At 43.4% G+C, this 21,103-nt stretch overlaps 3 protein-coding genes across 4 annotated transcripts; 1 reads left to right on the forward strand and 2 right to left on the reverse strand.

The window, feature by feature from the left end:
• Positions 1–82: 82 nt before the first annotated feature.
• On the reverse strand, positions 83–2,907 carry LOC139297962 (uncharacterized). Its single transcript, XM_070920775.1, has 4 exons — positions 2,256–2,907; positions 1,585–1,776; positions 853–1,063; positions 83–462 (listed from the first exon to the last, which is right to left on the reverse strand). The coding sequence occupies exons 1-4, from the start codon at positions 2,905–2,907 to the stop codon at positions 228–230; spliced, it is 1,290 nt and encodes a 429-aa protein (XP_070776876.1). The 3' UTR covers positions 83–227.
• A 1,655-nt stretch (positions 2,908–4,562) lies between these two features.
• Positions 4,563–12,633, forward strand: cinp (cyclin dependent kinase 2 interacting protein). 2 transcript variants are annotated; one of them, XM_070920653.1, is made up of 5 exons: positions 4,563–4,640; positions 6,033–6,210; positions 6,899–7,043; positions 10,598–10,727; positions 11,450–12,633. In XM_070920653.1, the coding sequence occupies exons 1-5, from the start codon at positions 4,634–4,636 to the stop codon at positions 11,650–11,652; spliced, it is 663 nt and encodes a 220-aa protein (XP_070776754.1). In that variant the 5' UTR covers positions 4,563–4,633; the 3' UTR covers positions 11,653–12,633. The 2 variants fall into 2 exon arrangements, with proteins under 2 accessions (XP_070776754.1, XP_070776755.1); XM_070920654.1 differs by lacking the exon at positions 4,563–4,640 and adding an exon at positions 5,374–5,473.
• On the reverse strand, positions 12,428–20,322 carry znf839 (zinc finger protein 839). Its single transcript, XM_070920776.1, has 10 exons — positions 19,480–20,322; positions 17,107–18,192; positions 16,815–16,952; positions 16,412–16,525; positions 16,212–16,304; positions 14,938–15,084; positions 14,729–14,833; positions 14,385–14,472; positions 14,185–14,302; positions 12,428–14,024 (listed from the first exon to the last, which is right to left on the reverse strand). The coding sequence occupies exons 1-10, from the start codon at positions 20,320–20,322 to the stop codon at positions 13,469–13,471; spliced, it is 3,288 nt and encodes a 1,095-aa protein (XP_070776877.1). The 3' UTR covers positions 12,428–13,468.
• Positions 20,323–21,103: the final 781 nt, after the last annotated feature.

Consider the following 21,103-nt stretch of genomic DNA (forward strand, 5'->3'; position numbering starts at 1 on the left):
CATGATTTTTTTCCCATTGAGATCTGATGTTTTCAAAATGTTCCTTTAATTTTTTGAGCAGTGTACATATATATATACACACACACACACACACACATATATATATGTAATTCAACATTCATCTGCTAATGTAAAAGGCACATTTAGTTCCATAATATAATTTAAATATTAAACAAGTGATGTCACAGCAGGTGTTGTGTGCAGGTGTGGTCAGACTCTGTCATTGGTCAGAAACAGTGGCAGGTGAGCGGGTCTCTGTGTGAGCTGGTGATGACTCGGACTCTGTGATTGGTCAGTTTCTGCAGGTCAGAGACCAGCTGCAGCAGACGAGGACTTGGCTCATAGACGACCCAGCTCGGGTCGGTCGGGTCTGGTCTGTAGTACGAATCCAGAACCTCCAGAGTGTCGAGACGCTGCAGCTGCTGCAGATGCAGGAAGTCGCCGTCTGACACATGCTGATGTCTAAAACACAAAAAACCTCAACTCAACAAACGAAGGTTACCGTGAAAACAAACAGAAACCATTTATTTCCTCCAGGAAAAAAAGAAGAAATGTTAATAATTAATTTAACCAATCAGCTGTTTCTACGCAGACAGTGACGATCAGAAAGAAGTTGAACTCACATAAACTGTTTCATTTTAATCAAATGTAACATTTTAAACTAGTTTTTCCTGAAAACCAACTTCCTATCAGTCTGGACTGAGCTTCAGTTGGTCGGAACTCTTCAAGGTCATTTATTGATCCCCAATAATCAATAACTGGATTAACTACAACAATCTCCTCAGGAGGTAGAGTTGCCCATTCATGAACGTTTGATGCATACGCTGAGGTCACCAGGAGTCAGTGACTCACCTGATTCGGAGTGTCCTCAGGTGAGGAAACAACTGTGGGAGGAGTCTGACTAGGTTGGAGGAGGAGCTCCAGGGCTCCAGGTGCAGGTGTTCTAAGTGAGGAGCTCTGTGTGAGACCACCTGCAGGTCTTCAGGCTGCAGATCCACACAGAGAGTCAGACTTAGGAGGGAGGACGGCAGGAAATCAGCGTAAGCCGCCAGAGGATGGCCTCCTGAGCAGCAGGAGAACAAACACTCAGGTGCTTCAACAACAAAAACACAGAAATTAAAGTCTTGCAGTCAAAATGTTCCTTCAGTGAAAGTAATGGATATGTCATTGTCCAAACTGGACTTAAAATATTCAAAACGAAAACTAGAATAGGCAAAACTGAACAGCTATGTTTGTGTGCTCCCTGCTGACAATTTACTGTTGAAACATTTAAAATACTGACCAAAGTTGAAGTGACAGTTAAAATGGAAGTACTGCAATAAGTGTAATTTCCTATTCAAGTATGTTAATTGAAGTGTGAGCGTTGAGTTAAAATGTCAGTGGAGGTGAAAATGCTGAGTCATAGTAGAGTCACATTAGAGTCAAGAGTCATAGCAGTGTCACATTCCAGTCAATAGAATCCAGTCACGAGTCACAGTAGTTGTAAGTCATAGTAAAGTCACAGTACACTCATAGCAGAGTCATGATTCACAGTAAAGTCACAGTAGAGTAATGAGTAGAATCACAGTAGATGTTGAGACACACCGTGCACGTTTAGGTTGCGGAGCTGCGGCAGTGACGTCAGCCATGTTTGCAGGTGACAGGTGGGTCCAGGTACAGAGTACAGGTGGTAGATTGACAGGCTGTGGAGGGCGGACAAAGGCTGCAGAACTTCCTGCGTAACCACGGCGTCATAGTTCAATAACTGCAGGTCAGACAGCTGCAGAGCTCCGCCACCTGCTGGTAGACAAACACACCATACCTGTCATCATACCCATTATACCTATCAACACACCTGTCATTAGGACCCGAGCACAAAAGTGCCAGGGCCATTATGTTGCACATATATGGCAACATAATGCATAATTGCCGCGTGTTCTCTAGCGCCACATAGTGAACACATAAAGTGATATTTAACTCCTTCGAAAGTCATGAAGATTTAGAGCCGTGTCAGTCGGCCTCAGGTAACAACCACGGATGTCGCTCCCATGAGGCGATTTTACTGTGCATGTCAGCACACCTGTCATCATACCTGTTATTGTACTGATTAATATACTTGTTATTATACATGTCAACACATCTGTTTATTATATCGGTTATTATACATGTCAACACTCCTGTTTATTATACATATCAACACATCTGTTTATTATATCGGTTATTATACCTGTTATTATACATATCAACACATCTGTTTATTATACGTGTCAACACACCTGTGAGGTGGGCGGGGCTGAAGAAGTCATGTGACAGCGTCTTGTAGGTGATCATGGTCCAGGACAGGTGTTTCAGCTCAGTCAGGTGAGTCAGGACGCTGCTGAGTGTCGGGACTCTCAAACTGCCGTCATGGTGCAGCAGCAGCGAGGCCAGACGAGTCAGCTGACAGACGGCAGACAACAGGAGAGAGGTAGGACAGGTGAGCTGCACGTTACAGAGGCTGAGCTGCGTCAGCTGATGACTCAGAGGAAAAAGGAAATTGACGTTCTTCAGCGGCATGGAACAGGAAGTGATGGACAGACGCTGCAGCCAGCGGAACAGTTTCAGCTCATCAACGCCCCCTTCCTTCCAGTCGTCCAATCGCAGCGCGTCAAGAGCAGGAAGCCAGGTGGAGAGCTGCTTCAGGTGTTTTCTCTTACCTGAACGTACCAATACGCTGCCCACGTGCCGTTGCGCCAGGCTGCGCCAGAACGGCCGGTTGTATCGGGAGAAGTGTCGCAGCACGATGCTGAAGCCTCGCCACAGGGGGCGGGACTTATCCAGCAGGTGTCTGAAGTATGAACAGGTGCAGCGCAAGCTCAATTTATCTCTCCAGGACAGGAAGCTGAAAACCTGTAACCACAGCTCGGCAGGAAGCTGCAGCGCTGACATCCTGACACCGAGTGTGAACAACACTGACAGTTAGATCAGCTGTATTTATTGATTAGTGATTATCTCTGCTGTTTGATAGTCGGTCAGAGGAACCGTGACTCTCTCCTCGTCTCTTCTTCTTCTGTTGCTACTTCCTGCTGCGTTAGTGACCAGTGAGAGGTCTCACTCTGACTGTTTCTGCTGAGCTCAGGAATCATAATAAAGATGCAATGACACAAACATATTTTATTATTCTGTTAAGTTATCAATATTCTGTTTTCACCTGAACTGTCAGTCATAATAATAATAATAAAATTTATATTCAAATAAATATTTGATATGTCTCACTCTGTTGAGAGTGTCTGTGACATGTCTCAATCTGTTTCTGCTCTACAACTGTAGACAGAGTGAAATCTCTTCACAATACAAAATCCTCTCAGTGTGCTGACATCATTGTCAGGAAATTACATAACGACAGTTTAATGAATGAGCCTCAGCCTGTCAGACAAGATACAGGGCTGAAACACTCTTGTCATTTACTGATGTAACAACAGCAATACTACACTACACTTCCTTATGAGTAAAAGTACTGAATTCAACATGTTACTGAGGTAGAAGTACTGCAGTATTATCAGCTAAATGTTTTTAAGTAAAGTAACACGTGTATATTGTACTGCAGTTTCTGATGTATTAACATGCTAGCAGCTGTTTGAGGTGAAGCTGATTTTAACTTGTTTGTTTAATTACTCTATCTTTTAAAAACAAACAACCAAACGAAAAATTAAATAACTATTTCACTTCATTCATTGTTGTTACCAAACTGAGACAAACGCTAACTTGTTCTAATTGTGTTTCATGTAAAGTCTTCTGGGTCTCATGAACTCAATCCACCTCACTATCACTTGAGATTTTTCAGTATCATATATTGTGTATGTAGGTGGACGACAGAGGGTCTGAATACCAATAAATGAGGTATTTGTACTTTACCTGAGTATTTTCCTTTTCTGCTACTTTATACTTCTACACTACATTTCAGAGGGAAATATTGTTTTTGTTACTGCATTACATTTATCTGACAGCTAAAACATCAGATCAGTTAATAAAACATGAAAATTTGTTCAATAAAGAATACAATCTAATGACTTTAGCAGCAGTGCCTTCCTGTTTTATTCTGATGTACAACAAATTTAAATTGAAACTGGCTGAAATATTTTCAGTTTTATAATAATAATAATAATAATAATGATAATATAACAAGAATAATAATAATAACAACAACAATAACAATGACCATAATTATTGTTGTTGTTATTGTTATTATTATTATTATATACATAGAAAGAGAGAGAGAGAAGCTGTTTGAAAATGAAAACTGTTTCTTTTAATTTACATGAATGAAATGTCAGATAATGAGAGATGGTCAATATCAACCCTGTCAGATATTTATTTATCGAGATTTTATATAAAGTGAATAAAACAGAAGACACTGTTTGAAACAACATTAAAAGAAATGGACGCTGAAGAAGAAGAAGAAGAAGAAGAAGAAGAAGAAGAAGAACTAGGAAGAGAAGAAGGAGGAGGAGGAGGACGAGGAGAAGAACAGAGTGAAGATAAAGTGATCAATCAGCAGGAGGCGCTGACTCGCTGAGGAGGAGCTCTACCACAGAAGAAGAAGAAGAAGAAGAAGAGCAGGAGCAGGAAGTGCAAGGTTGATAATCTACGTGAGCTGTGAGGATTTATTGATGAGATGGAAGGTGAGTGAATATCTGCCGACTGATCTCGTGATCGATAATCGATCCACAGCTCTGTCGGGTGTTACTGTAACGGATTCATTAATCGATATTAATCTGAAGATGAACCCACCCACATTGCTCACTGGCCCACCCAGCCTAGTTTGATCAAAATACAATTTGTAACAATACATGTAAAATATATATGTGTAAATAAATAAATATAAACTTGATTTATAGTTGACTGATGAAACGGAAGTGTCTGAATACGTTGTAGGAATCTCTGGAATGTAATTGGTTGGTCTGGTTCTGACACGCAGACCTTCCCGAGCTGCTTGCAGTTAGGTGTTGTAACGTTAACGCTCCAACAAGGACTGAACAAAGTGTTATTTGACAGTAACTCACTGGCGGTATAGTCCTTTCACCCTTTCAGGATTAGCATTATGCGGGTTCACCCGTAGTCGCGGGTGCTGGGGGTGCAGCAGCTCCTGGTGGCTGCTCCTGCACGTAAAGGCAGTGGAGTGGGGAAAAGGACCGGTTTAACGAGTGACCCTGTTAACTGGCGACTTTCAGCCGAATGCGTCAGTTGTTTTCGTAGTTACGGCAGCTGTTGAAAACAGAAAGATATTTTTTTAGTTTTTCATCAAAACACACTGAGTTGAGAGAAACGTGTCACGTACTGACACTCAGTTACATTTTGAACGTTGCTTGTTGTTACGGAATTTGTTGAAAACAAGTTGCTTTCAACAGCTGTCGTTGTTGTCGTAACTACGACAACAGACGCAATCGGCTGAAAGTCGCCAGTTAGTAGGGTCACTCCTCAAACCGAAACACCGTGACCCGGTTGACAAATGCCGGTAAGAATTCCCTCCGGTCTACTAAAAACTGTACTGACAGGACAGAGGAAACTCTACAGAGTAAACTTTTAGCTCCTGAAATATTTTTTGAAGACTGATGGTTCAGGATTTATCAGGAGGACGGCTGCTTCACTCCAAACAGTGTCCGTGTATGAACCAGGACTGTGTGTGTGCGTGTGTGTGTGTGTGTGGCCGTTTGGATGTGTAGAAGAACACAGAACATTAATTAACATTAGACCCTGACCGATCCTGTCAGGTGCCATTCTGCATACCGAGTCTTTTTACTTTTCATACTTGTATAATTTTTTTGGATAATGAGGAATAGAGGGTATTTATGGCTTTTGACTTCCCATAAATGATCATTCATCATGTTAAATTCATCACGTTCTAATCTGAGTACACAAGTCTAATTTCTCCAACATCAAACTGTTAACCTGATTTTTTAATTATATGAACGTAGACACTCATGATATTTGTCTTTTTCATGACAAGAAAACTATAAAAACAAATAATTTTTGTTGTAAATATATAAATGTCTGTATGTCTCCCTGCCTCTCAGGGCAGTCAGGTGACATCACAGTGACCTCAGCAAACAGGAAGTGCTCTGCTGTCACAGGAAGTGCCCGAAAGATCAGAGACAACACAGCCGACTGGCACAACCTGATGATGAGGTGGGGAAAACTCAACGAGGACGGATTCAACGTGGCAGGAAACATCGTCAACATGAGACTGACACGGTTAGTTTAGGTTAGTTTAGGTTAGTTTAATTAGTTGAATTACATTAGATGAATTGGTTTAGTTTAGTTTAGTTTAGTTTAGTTTAATTAGTTTAGGTTTGTTTAATTCTTTAAGAGGGTCCTACATTACCCACAATGCACCTCTTCTTCTGACAGTTGTGTGGTAGATGAGCAGCAGCTACAGAGGTCTGGTCAGCTCACTTCTTTCCAACTCCACACCAACAGATTGTTCTCAGTTTCAGACTTGTAGTCTTCAACCGATGCTGACTCAAGTGACATCACTGTCAGTGAACGCTCCCTCTGAGACACTGAAGGCTTTTAGTGTAAAAAGCAACAAAAAAAGTAAAAAAAAAAAAAAAAAAAGGGTCAGTAAAGGGAAACTGTCAATTGGGGTGTCGCACCGTCTCTGTTCAGAGAGAGCAGTTGGAGGGTTCGACCTGGTTAACTGAATCTGATTCTTTCAGGATTCTTCCTAACCCCAGTCAGCCTGTTAACACTCTGTATGACTTCCTGTATGATGATACCTGGTCAGGAGCTTCACTTGTGGGACTTCCTGTCTGTGGATCACTGACATGTAACGTCTGGAAACCCTCATTAGAATACTTATCAGGGTGTGACCTCACTTCCTGTTCACTTTGACCTGTTGGAGGATGTGGATTTATATTTTTTATCACTTTTCTCTGTTCAGTTCTCAGAGCGATCAGTTGCTGCTGGTGGACAAGTCTTCCTCACCTTCATCATCTTCATCAGCAGACATGAAGTTGCAGCAGACAAGTGGAGCTGCAGAGCTGCAGGACGAATGCTGCAAACTGCAGGACGTCATCGACAAAATGGTGACTTCATTTAACTGAGGAGGAAGTTTAACTTCAGTGACCTTTTGTTTTAATCGGGAGATCAGCTGTGTGTGTATATTCACTGGAGTCATATATACATATGTATCATCAATATGGTGATAAATTCCATTCAGCCAGAAAATACACTTTATACCTTTTTAATTCAGTTCCTTCAGTCTTCGCTACAGATGATGATTATATGAGTCTGGACAGATGTGGATGGAAACTGAAACCTCACTGGTTGGAGGAGGCAAACAACCGCAGGGCGCTGACTTTAGTTCTGAAGATCAGAGCTCCATACAGGAAGTCTGATTGTTCCCATGATGCATCTCTACTGAGAGCTCCTCCAGATATTTTCCCCCGATCTGTCGGCTCTGATTTTCATATCAATTTATTTTTCTACCTTTTGAGCCCATAGTGGCTTTGTATGAATTCAGTTCAATAAATCTTTAATTAAATTAAATTAAATTTAATTCAATTAAATTTTATTTTATATCGCGCCAAATCACAACAAAAGTCATCTCATGACACTTTACAAATAGAGCAGGTCTAGACCGACTCTTTATAATGTTATTACAGAGACCCAACAGTTCCCACCATGAGCAAGCACTTTGGCGACAGTGGCAAGGAAAAACTTCCTTTTAAGAGGCAGAAACCTCGAGCAGAACCAGACTCTAGGTGTGGAGGGGGTCATCTGCTTTGACTGGTTGGGTTTGAGAGAGAGAGAGAGAGAGAGAGAGAGATAGACGTAGAGACACAGACAGACAGGCAGACAAGCAGACAGGCAGAGATGTATGGCAGCACTAGCAGTAGAAATAGCAGCTATATTTATAATAATAATGGAAATATGACTGATAATAGTAGTTACATCTGTAATAATAGCTGAGATTAATAATAGCAATAACAGCTTTAATAGTAACAGAACTACGACTAAACATAATAACCGTAGGGATGAGAGTCAAGCAGGCCCATGGCGGCAGCAGCCAGGCGTGCCAGGACCACGATCCACAGGAACAACAAAGCACAAAGAAACTCCGGGAAAGATATACAGTTAGTAACATGCATTGGAGGGAGATGAATGTGTAAAGATGGAGAGGGAGAGGAGGAAAGCTCAGTGCATCATGGGAAGTCCCCCAGCAGTCTAGGCCTATAGCAGCATAACTAGGGGCTGGTCCAGGCAGGCCTGAGCCAGCCCTAACTATAAGCCTTATCAAAAAGCAAAGTTTTAAGCCTACTATTTAAGTAGAGAGTGTGTCTGCCTCCCAGACTCAAACTGCGAGCCGATTCCACAGGAGGGGAGCTTGATAGCTGAAGGCTCTGGCTCCTGTTCTGCTTTTGGAGACTCTAGGAACCACAAGCAGCCCTGCATTCTGGGAGCGCAGTGCTCTATGGGGTAATAGGGTACTATGAGCTCTTTAAGATATGATGGTGCCTGACCAGTAAGAGCTTTGTAGGTCAGGAGAAGGATTTTAAACTCTATTCTAAATTTTACAGGGAGCCAGTGCAGCGAAGCTAATACAGGAGAAATATGATCTCTTTTCCTGGTTCCTGTCAGTACATGTGCCGCAACATTCTGGAGCATCTGGAGCATCTGTTTGAGACAGGATCTTGCTGATTTTTGCAATGTTACAGAGGTGAAAGAAGGCAGTCCTTGAAGTTTGTTTTATGTGGGAGTTAAAGGACATGTCCTGATCAAAGACAACTCCGAGATTCCTCGCGGTGGCGCTGGAGGCCAGGGCAATGCCATCTAGGGTAACAATATCCTTAGATGCTGTGTTTCTGAGGTGTTCAGGGCCAAGAACAATAACTTCTGTCTTGTCCAAGTTCAACATCAGATAATTTAAGGTCATCCAGGTCTTTATGTCCTTAAGGCATGCTTGGAGCTTGGCTAACTGATGAGGTTCTTCTGGCTTGATTGATAAATATAGCTGGGTATCATCCGCATAGCAATGAAAATGTATGGAGTGTTTTCTAATAATATCTCCTAAAGGAAGCATATATAAGGTGAATAGTATAGGTCCAAGCACAGAACCTTGTGGAACTCCATGACTGACTTTGGCGTACATGGAGGACTCATGTTAACATGTACAAACTGAGTTCGATCTGATAAATACGAACCAGCTTAGAGCGGTTCCTTTGATTCCAATTAAATGTTCCAGTCTCTGTAATAGGATATGATGGTCGATGGTGTCGAATGCAGCACTAAGGTCTAACAAAACAAGTATAGAGACAAGTCCTTTGTCTGATGCAGTTAGAAGGTCATTTGTAACTTTCACCAGTGCTGTCTCTGTGCTATGATGAGCTCTGAAACCTGACTGAAAGTCCGCAAGCAACGTATTGTCATGTAGAAAATCACACAGCTGGTTGGCGACTGCTTTCTCAAGAATCTTGGAGAGAAAGGGAAGGTTAGATATAGGTCTATAGTTGGCTAAAACCTCTGAATCAAGAGTGGGCATTTTAAGAAGAAGTTTAATTACAGCTACTTTAAAGGACTGTGGTACGTAGCCTGTTAATAAAGACAGATTGATCATGTCTAGTAAAGAAGTGCTGACTAAAGGTAAAACCTCTTTAAGCGGCCAGGTTGGGATGGGGTCTAAGAGACAAGTTGATGGCTTAGATGAAGAGATGGTTTTAGTAATTTGATGAAGGTCAATGGGAGAAAAGCTATCTAAATATATATCAGGTTTTACAGCTGTTTCTGAGATTCCTGTGTTTGAAGGTAAGATACCACCTTAAGACAGGAAGTGATCAATTCTGTCTCTAATAGTTAGAATTTTATCATTAAAGAAGCTCATGAAGTCATTACTGCTGAGGGTTATAGGAATATATGGCTCAATAAAGGGCAAAACAGCAGAATACATTATCAAAAATAAGTAACAATAAACATACTGTACACATGACAGCATCAAAGACAGTATGGACAACAAATGATAGCAAACATCAAGTTTACAAAGTGCAATGATACAAGAATGTATAGGGAATATGTAGATTTTTGTATTGCATTACTGGAATTACTTTAGTTTCATTTAGTGCAAACTAAACTACTAAACTTGGAATTAGTCTGGAAATTAGTCTGCAAAATGACAAATACTTCAGTCTATTGAAGCATATTGCGGTGTTTCTAATTCATCTCTGTGACATTGACTGTGAGGCAATACAATCCATGCAATAAAGAAGTGACCTTTCTTTTGTTGTAATGGAATTGTGGTTTATGCTAAATAAATAAATAAGTACATAGCATAAAAACATACTTCAAAGATAACAGTGATACTAATTGTAGTGCTTCCTTTTTGTTAGTGGCTTTTATGGTCAGTATATAATGAGTTGCTGTCAGTGTTCTGGTACCAGAGTTGATCCTCAGATGAAGTGTTTTGGTTGCATTAGTGCAGTTTGGATGTGAGATGAACTGTTGTGCTGACTGTGTGAAGAGTTTGGAAAACATGAACTGTTTAGAGAAATGTGAGTTTGCAATTGGAAAAAACTGTCAGACTTTAAACGTGTCAGTTTGTCTTGTTTCTGATGTTGATCAGCATTTGTCTTCTTCTTCCTGTCAGGTCGTCGTGGTGACGAAGATGGAGCGTCTGATGACATCACAGCGAGGCGTTCAGGATCTGGAGGAGTTTCAGTTTGGACGTGAAGGAAGAAAGTTTCCTCTGTTTCACGGCTGGAACACCAAACACTTCGGTGAGTTTACCTGTTCACTGCAATTCACCTGAGTGATGTCAGCAGACTCACCTGCTGAGTGATGTCAGCAGATGTTCTCTTTCCTCCTGCCAAAGAGACCACCACCGGTCGAGGCAGATGACTGATCGCCCAGAGTCCGGTTCTGTTCAAGGTCTCTGTCTGTTATGGGAAGTTTTTGCGTGCTCATGGTGGGAGATGTTGGGTCTCTGTAAATAATATTTATTGATTTTCTTTTCTTTTAAGTGCCCAACAGTTGCAGTAATTTCTTTCAAATTACAGATTATTTTACAGCTTGGTCTCCATCAAAATATTCTGCCTTCTCTCTCAAGCTTGACAAATAAAATCTGCTACAAAAAAATGTTCCTTTCCTGAAACACCAGCACAAAGGAATCAACATAAATGGAGGGCATTTTAATAACAAGTACGTGCCTTACATCCTCCTAGATGGGACAGTAAAACAAAAAATTAACCTAATTCTCAATGTCACCTAGCTCACACAACAAAGTCTGTCCTCCTCTGGAGTGGCATTAAACCTGCCATGTTCCTGAATGTAACTGTGCACATAGAGATCGTTGTCTTTTGTTTAAATAAAATCTTGACCTGCTCTATGAAAAGTGCCCTGAGATAACTTCTGTTCTGATTTGGCTCTATATAAATAAAATTGAATTGAATGTCTTGTTTCAGAGGAGTCTTCCGGTGTCTGATGTTTCTTCTTGTTTCAGAGGAGTCTTCTCGTGTACTGTTGCAGTCCTTCAGTCAGGAGCTTAAGTTGAAGCAGTCAATCCTGCAGGAACTCGCCCACACTCCAACCTCTGACCTCTGCATGGTCTACCTGTCCTGCTGGCTGCACCAGCCCTTCACCCACCCCCACGTGAGATTGATCCTGGAGGCTCTACTGCTGGAGACCGGACACCGCGCACTCTGATGTAATCTGTCCTCCAGAGTCATGTGATCAACGTTAGGGTCATCTTTGAGAGTTCAGGAGTTAGCCTAACTAAGCCTAGAGACTGGAGACAGGGACAAACTGCCTGATTACATATCTGCTTTCTTGGTGTCAGGTGTAGAAACAGAACTGTTAAAAGGAGATGTAGTGTTTTTAGCAGAAGGTGGATCTACTTCCTGAGGCTGCAGGTGAACTCAGGGAATCAGCTGATGGACAGACGAGGGGAAAGTCTCTTATCGGTTATCTTTAGTCTTCAGGTCTGCTTCTGTCAGAGCCGCTCGAGTCTCTGAAGCCTGAAATTCAATGTGAATGTTTATCATTATTCATAATTATTTAAACATTTATAAACAATAAATAATGTCTTTCATTTGTTGCTGACTCTAACAGTAAAATGTATTTGTTTCTGACATCTCTGAAGCAGCAGAAGAAATGCTGCAGTTTTCCTTCAGCTAATATTCACTTTTCAGGAAATACAAATACTGAAAGTATCTGTTAACATGAGAAACTGCAGATACCACGAAACATTCCTGTGACAATCTTTTCATGACATGCTTGAGTTCACAGTATCTTAACAAAACCTGATGGGGAGTAACCCAAAGGTAATGATAGGGAACGTAAATGTAGTTCAGAAAGTAAATTCCCACCATGATGCTTTTTACTAAATGAGCCGCAGACTGTTAACGTAAAACATCTCTGAACAATTTTAGAAATATGGTGAAGAACAGATCTTTGTGACATGTGAAATCATTCAACAGAGTTGAGTTTGTCACCTCAGTTTATTGAAATGTGTTTAATGCTTTCAGCACTCAAACGATCAACATGACAAATCAGTCAAGTTTAATTTCCTCCAAACTCTTTTCAGTCCGTCCTCTCATCGTTTCTCCAAAAGTACAAACGTTCAGTTTACGTTTGGAAAAAGTTTTGCTGTGAAATTTTATAAAAAGTAATAAAATAGTGCAACTTTTTTTAAACTTTGTTTTTCATATTTATCTACATATAAACAGCCAACTAATCAGTTTCTATTTTTAAATGACCAACGCATCCAAATATGGAAACACTGAAAAAAAAAAAAACAAGTTTACAAATTTACAATCACTCCAGATTCCTTAAAAACCAGAAGATCAGGTTCCTCCTAAGGAGCGGCCACTGACATCATCACAGGTGAGAGATGAAAAAAACAATCAAACAATGAGCTGAACTGAGACAATAAATAAGACTGTTCATCACTGCCAAGTACGGAAGCCCAGAGAGGACAATACATACTCACAAACTGATTATCTCGTTATAATATTGTCGCTCATATTTAGATGTTGAATCTGTTAACCTGAGCTCAGGTTGCACTGTTGATCTTCAGATAATGGTTTGATATGTTTCTCTTTAAATATTAGATATGAGCATCACTTTAAAAAGAAAATCTATGAAGGAAAGGAGATCATTAGGCCACGAGGAGCCTTAAAGTCGGCTACAGATGGCAGCCTCGCTCTGGTTTCAGTCTGATGAAGACAGTTTGTCCTCAGGCGTTCATCTGAAACATAAACAACAGGGCGGAGCTAACAGAAACACCTGAAACCACAAACCAGCAGTCTGCAGGTTTGTTATGGCCCCCTACAGGCTGTTGTGCTCATTACACCCACAGTTATATTGTACACTTTGTCCTGAGGGGGGCGCTACAGGAAACATGGTTCAACTCTGTCCAATCCAACTCGGTATCTCATGTTCAGATTGACAGGTGTGTTTATGCTCCCTCTACCCGTCAGTGTGATGTGGTTCAGGTCAAGTTCTGGTCTTGCTCAGTCATTCACCGAGGAGCTTTGGCTCCGTCTGAAGCCTCGATACCCAGCAGGGCCTGGACCGCCTCCAGGGGGACCCCCTCAGGTGTCTGGATGTGCATGGTGGTGCCGTCCGGCCCGTTGACTATCATGATCCGATCTAATCCGGGCTCTGCCAGCTGGACAGTCAGCCCCTCGGTCTGGATGTAGATCTCCTGACCCTCCTGCAGCTCTTTGGGCTCGCAGGAGCCGGACTCGGACTGGCAGGAGTCCCTCTGCTGAAGCTGAGAGGAAGCCAGAGTCTGGACTGAGCTGGACTCAGTTGTCTGGGTGGTGCTGGAATGAGGCTTCTTTGAGTCTGCGGTGGTCTCCGGACTTGAACCCAAAGCTTTCTCCAGCTCCTTCATCTGGGCTGTGATGTCACTAGTGCTCAGGACCTGGTCCTGGCTTGCTGGCAGAGGTTCCACCTGGGCGTTGGTCTGCAGAGGCCCCTGCCCCTGATCCTCACCTGGGGTCACCTCCATGGGCGTGACAGGGGGAGGAGCTTGGGTCGAGGGGGTCTTGGCAGAGGTGGAGCCAGAGGAGCTAAGAGACCAGAGAAACACATTCAGACCTCAGGAGACCAGATCAGACACACTACATACCAAAAAGTTGGGGAACGGCTTTGGACCTTTAACAACATGTCTCCAATATGATCACCTGTTCTACCTGTACCCTCAGAGGACAGGGAGCAGGACCAACTCACCTGGAGGTGGAGTCATCAGTGGTGGTCAGTAGTTTGGATCCAGTTGGAATCACCAAAGGAGACACAGAGACCGAGCAGGGCTTCAGAGAGGAAGTCACAGGGGTCACTATAGTCCCATCTGGGAAAAAAAATTGGGAAGACACAAAATATCAACTACAGTACTGATTCAGTAGTATGTAGTACTTATGCAGTAGTTGTACCCGTTCTGGGCGTCTCAATGCCATTCTGGTGAACCGGAACGCTGTTCTCCATCTTGAATCTCTTTGAAGGAGGCAGCATCTTGGAATTCTGGGAAACAGAGTTTCTGACTGAATCAGACTGAACCTGGATCAGGTGTTTAGCTGCCACAGAGTCCTGGTTTCTATCAGAGTACAACAGTAACAGATCCAGGTCCTTGAAATCAAGCTCTGATGTGCAAACACATTAACAAGATACTCTAAAGACACAAGTGTGAAGGTAAGCAAACAGGAACCAGATCCAGACTGGAGCCAGACCAAACCTGAATCCTGCTCTCAGAACCCAACTGTGCTGATGGTGTGTTTACCTCCATGTATCGGACGTTCTTATTGGTCACACTGGAGCTGTGAGACGCTCCAGGAACCACCTTCATCCTGTTCACCTCATCCAGGATCCCCAGAGACCTGGCAACCTGAAACACACAGTACAGTACACAGACCTGGCAACCTGTATATTGCTACATACAACCAGCAGAATCTTTCTGACCTCCAGAGTAGTAGAAGTAGAAGTTCTCACCTCGATGTTCCTGACCTCCAGTGGCATAGCTCCGCCCTGTGGGCTGATGATGTAATCTTGAGCAGCCTGTCTCACCTGAGCCTGCAGGGACTCAAACTCACGGTAAATGTCTGGAAACAGAGTCCGAGATGGACCGCTGCGCTCCACCTGAAAGAGCCAGAGGACCCAAAATAGTTTGTCTTCTCGGTGACTGCAGTAAAAAAGATGCACCACAGATTCCTTTTTTATCTGACCATTATTTCTGAGTTCATAGTACTGGACTACACCCCCCAAACATCCATAGATGTCTATCTGACAGTGCTGCAGCTAAATTTAAAGGGGACCTATTATGCTTTTCCATATTTTCTGTCATATATATATATATAATGTTACAATGTTGGATATTCACATTTAACATTGCCAAAGATTCAGATAATGGAGGTAAATGTATGTAAAATGAATCCCTCTGAGCAGAAAGCTTCAGACTGTTCTGAACACGCTTCCAACATTTTTTTTTACTTTGTTGTCAAGCTGATTTCAGATAGGCACAGATGTCTTTATATGGTCATCTGCTCCAGACACAGCAGTGACAGCAGGCCCACGAAGAAGAGGGACGCATCACCACCTGCTCTGTCTGTCGGAGTTATTCTGCCGCTCTGCTCAAGACGACTCTTTACTACTCAGGTTGTTCAGTTTGTCTCACAGAAAGTGCTTTTTCTGTTGTGAAGGAAAGTTGGTTAGTTTCTTGATGGACAGATGGTTTTACTTGTTGCTAAAGTAATCGCTAACTATTGCTAACTGTAGCTGCCGTTAGCTAGTTAGCTGTGAAGCTAGCGGCCCTCTCAGTCCTACATATATATACACATACATACATACATACACATATATATACATATATATATATATATATATACATATACACATATATACATACATATACACATATACATACATATACACATATATACATATATACATACATATACACATATATACATATATATATATATATACGCACATATATACATATACATACATATATATATACATATCTTAGCTAGCTGACTCTACCCATCTGACTCTTGGCCTGTAAATCTCCTCTGAGCTAACTGAGCAAACGACAGCTACAGTTAGCAGCAGTTAGCGTTTACTTTAAAGCTGTCCATCAGGACAAAATGATCGAGTTTCACAAAAAACAGTGAATAAAGTTATAAAGTTGTGTTTTTGTACAGTAATCAGTGAGGCCCGGCCCCCAGAAACACTCACAGGTACACACACACACAGTATGTGTGTACCTTTGCCAACAGCATCTCCCACAGACTCAACACTTTGGTCAAACGAGGAAGAACGATGTCCATCAGCTCCTCATCCTCACACTGCTCCACCAGCTGTAAACAACACACAATCGTCATGAACATCCGTCATGATCCCTACATCATGTCTGTAAAGAAAAACTTTACTTTGAAAGTCCTCGTCTCCACTTCCTTCTTCTTACCTCCTGCAGCCGGTCTCGTCTCCTCTCTGCCTGCTGCTCTGCAGTTACCGTGGTGATTGCGAGCTTCCGCGGTCGACCACGACGGCCCCGCCTACTGACGAGGCCTGCCGTCACCTGAGAGAATCGAACAATCAGATTAACCACTTATTTACCTGAGTTAAAGTCAAAGTTAAGTTTCTAAGTTTCTTATTTGGACATAATAGCTTTAGAACTGCAACATACAATTATGCACAACCAAAAGATGCACAGTGTTTATAGAGAAACTCTAATTTACTGTCCTGTAGGACAGTGGTACTGGACTGTTGTAATGGACTGTACAGTTTGGTTAACTGTGGGACCTGACTGGATCTTCAGTGGTTACATTCAAAATGTTCAATAAAAATCCAATTTGAAGTGGTCTCACCTTAGGAGGCGGTCCCAGTGATCGATCCCGCCCTCGACCCCGCCCCCTGCCTCTGCCTCTCCCTCGTCCTCGGGGCCGGCCTGGGCCCCGGTGATGGAGGCCCCTGAGTCCTACAGCTGCTGCTGGACCCCCCTCCACCTAAAAACAGAAAGTAAACTAGTTAATAATTGACGAGTTAGACAGGCGTTAACTACTCATAACAACTAAATAATTAGTCCGTTAATCACACAGTAAATAACTAATATAATCTTCCCTCCAGATCTGAGCTCTGATTGGTGGATGGGTCTCTTACTCTGTTTGTTGCGGTGGCAACAGGTTTGTCCTCCTTCTTCCTCTCCTCCTCCTCCCTGACACCTCCTGCTGTCATCTCCTGTGATTGGCTGTCATCTCTGAGGGGGCGTGGTGTGTTGCAAGGTGGGTTGCCGGGCAGATCAGGCTCTCCGTGGGTCGGGTTTAGTTTGTAGTGCCGATTCAGGCCTCCGGGACCGATGTAGGCCTTGTCACAGGTCTGGCAGCGGTAGGACCGGGACTTGTGGCTGTAGGTGAGGGAGGGGGAGGGGGAGGCGCCAGGGACGAGGCCATCCTTCCTCCCGCCCTCCCCTTCCTCTTCCTCCACGCTCATGTCGGAATAGTCATCAGAGTCAGACTGGTGGCTGTCGGCCAGGTCCTCTGTCTTTATGAATTTGTAGTCTTTGGCTTTGTACTTCGGTGGTCTGGACACTCGACCGGATCTGGTCTGGACCTTCACTGCCTTCTTTTCTCTTTTCTTCACCTTCTTCTCCTTCTCCTTTTCCCTATCTCTGTCCTTCACTGTTGGAGGCGGGGTCACACAGGGTGGGGCTACTGTGGCGGGTCGGGCAGCAGCAGGAGTGGCGGCCTGTGCTGGGACCGCCGTGATGACTGCAGGTGGTTTAACAGGGCTCTTACTGGCGGCTGTTGTCGTGCTGTTAGTGGGCGTTTTAATTAGCGGGACGCTTGCAGTTTTAGCAGTGGAGGTGGACGGGGTCTTAACAATAGAGGAGGTCTGGATTCTGATGGGGGACATTGCAGGTTTCTGACCTGGACTAGCGGCATTGCCTGCTGATGTCGTCTGGCCTGTAAGCTTGTGGACCAATGGGAGCAGAGATCCAACGACAGGGGTGGGGCTCTGCAGCAGCAGCTGAATGGGGGGGTCCCCCGGGCTCTGCTGCAGGAAGAACTGCTGACCCTGCTGACCAACCACAGGCTGGATGTGGATGATCTGAGCACTGCTCACGCTGCCATTGGCTGACAGCTTCACTTGCGGATGATTGACAGCTACGCTCTTTTGCTGGAGGGCGGAGCTGGGCTTCACTTCCTGTTTGGGGGGAACCTGGATCTGGATCCTGACGGGCTCCAACTAAAAGGACAGAAAACCAGAAACCTGATGAAAACTCAGAGATCAAACTTGTGACACAGCTGCTTCATGATAAAGAGATCAGGATCTGAGGATAAAACATTGTTTCTTCAAAAAGATCATGTGATAAAACTGGAAGCTCCAGAACAGCTACTAAATGGACTCGGGTGTGATTTAATCCAATGATCTTCAAAGGACAGAATAAAACTTAAAAACACTTTTCTGTTTAATTGATTCTGTCAAAGTTCTAAATGTTAAATATGATTTATGAAGTGCTGATTATAGAATAAAAGTTAGATTAAATCTCTGTGACTCAGATGGAAGTGGTCCTGTAAATTCAGACCAGGTCCACACTAATCTGGATCAATGTCACACTGGTTTCAGTCCACTGTTCGGTTTTCAGGCCCCATTTCCACTTTTCTCATATCTGATAAAATCCAGACTAGAGCTGAACAATATGCAAAAAATAAATAAATAAATAAAAATATATATAAAAATGATGGCGATGTGATTTTTGGGGTCTGTACCAAACAAGCATGTTCCCTTACGTCTGGAGAATATGATGAGTAAGCCGGGGCTCTGTCTCTGTAGCGCGCTTCGTTTATGATGGGATGTTGTGACATTTTACCTTCATCAAGAAATCGCAGCTCCTGCGATGTGGATATTGTACTTTTTATAACATTTCGATTAATTGTTCAGCACTAATCCAGATGAGATTTGAGACTTTAACTTACACTCAGTCACATATCTATGTTTCTGTTGGTCACAAATCTGATTACAGTCCATCTTTGTTTTCTGGCCTACATGTAACTTGGCCCTCCTCCAGTCCAGAAGTAGGTGGTGGTGCACCTGAAGCTGTCTGGTAACTGACAAAAACACCAAAAACACCTCTGCAATTTAACAGTTTAGCTAGTGTTAGTAACAGCTACAGAGAACAAACAGCTGATTTCAGTGAAATGTTAACTGCTGTTATCACAGAGGAGACAGACAGACAGACATAGTTATACTGTGACAAGAGGAAGGATTACAGATGTGCCCTCTTCACCTTTTCAATATTAACATCTCCTGACTTCTCAGATGTATTCTGAAACCCCTTGTGGGGTCCCGACCCTCAGGCTGGGGACCACTGCTTTAAGTGAATATTGATGGATGCGTTTTGTCTTGTTCTGATGACAGAGCAGGTGTGCAGACACACAAACAGAACCAGGTAGGGAGGTCAGTATGGATCAGAGTCCACTACAGTCCAGATGAACCAAACTGATCTTTAACCAGGCTCCACATCTGACTCACCTTCTTCTGGATCACCTGGACTGAGTTGCCGGTCTGCATGGCGACCTGCTGGGCAACACTCTTCAGCTGCTGGGAGGCGTTGTTCTGGGTGGTGGTCTTTACGTTTTGCTGAGTGACCAAAACCTGCTTCTGCTGCTTCAGATCCTGCTGGACCTGGATCTGCTGGACTTGATGCTTCAGACCCTGCTGGGGGACCTGTACCTGCTGCTTCAGGGGCATTTGCGGGACCTGGATGTGGACCTGCTGCTGGGACTTGGTCACCTGGTTGATGACCTGCTGCAGCTGACTCGGGTCCAGGGCCGTGTTGTGGACCGGGATGGGTTTAACAAGTGTGCTCTGTTGGAGCAGCTGGGCGGCCTCGGTGTCGGAGACCTGGACAATCTGCTGCTTGGTGAGCTGGTCCATCAGAGCCTGCTGCTCCTCGGCCGTCAGTCCGGAGCCCTCCACCAGACTGCCGTCTGGCTGCACGTAGATGATGGTGGTGTTAACCAGGTCCGGTCCCAGGCCGGTGAACTCAGTGCCCAGCAGGATGCTCTGTTCCTCTGGGCAGCTCTGTAAGAAGTCTGCCAGCGGAGCTCCGGACCCTGCCGGTAAACTCTCTCCGAGCTGACTGGTCTCAGCACCGGACACTGTCTGGGGACCCTCCATGGGCTGACTGCTCTGGTCGGCGGCCGTTGCTGCTGATACATTCTCCCGAGGCTGGGTGATCTGAGCGGCGGACGCTGAAGGTAAACAGTCACCGGACTGGTTGCACTGAGCGGCGAGGGGCTGAGCCGTGTCCCCCGGCGACTCCGCGGCTGTTATTGTTCTGATCGAACCGCTGTCATCCTCGTTGTCCGCCATTTTGGCTGTGAGGCTAACTGTTAGCTTAGCTCAGACTGGGGGCTAGTCGGTGGATCAAATCAACCTGGTCGTCGATCGATATCACCGAATAAATACTTTGTTATAAAAGCTGTGTGTACTGGTGAATAAAACGCTCCGCTAGGATGAAGGACAACATTAACGGGACCGGTGAAAACGGGAGCAGGTAACGGATAGCTGAAGGCGTTTTGTACTAGCCTAGCTTAGCCGTCAGCAGGAGCGGGAGCGCGGACTTCCCGGATCTGATGTTCCACCGGACCGGACTCATACTTTTAATATTAAACATTTGAACGTTAGTTGTTTTATGAATACGAACAAAAACACTTGGGCTGCTATTTCTATTAAATAAAATTCACATAAAATCTAATATAAATTTGTTTTGATTTGTGTAACTGAAACTCATTATATGTTAGGAAGCAACCATGTGCATTAGGGCGTTGTAACCCTAACCCTCCACCAATATAAAACCATTATTATAGAGGTAAGATTTATTCATGTATTGAATGTTTCTGTTATTCCATATGTGACATTTACTGGAGGGAAATTTTGTTTATAAGCCAATTTATAATTATGAGACATGTTTATGGACATCTGGTCATTTCACAGGTAGTTTATGTTTATCAATTTTATTGTCGCATTTAAGTAGAAATTCCACTCCTCCCTTATTAAACAAATGTAATCTTCATTTTTCAGTTTAGCCTATTCCTTTTAAAACTATTATTTACATTTGCAAAGTGGAAATGGAAGAATAGAACCAGTTTCC

The sequence above is a fragment of the Enoplosus armatus genome, chromosome 15 (genome assembly GCF_043641665.1).
Source record: "Enoplosus armatus isolate fEnoArm2 chromosome 15, fEnoArm2.hap1, whole genome shotgun sequence".
NCBI classification, from domain to species: domain Eukaryota; kingdom Metazoa; phylum Chordata; class Actinopteri; order Centrarchiformes; family Enoplosidae; genus Enoplosus; species Enoplosus armatus.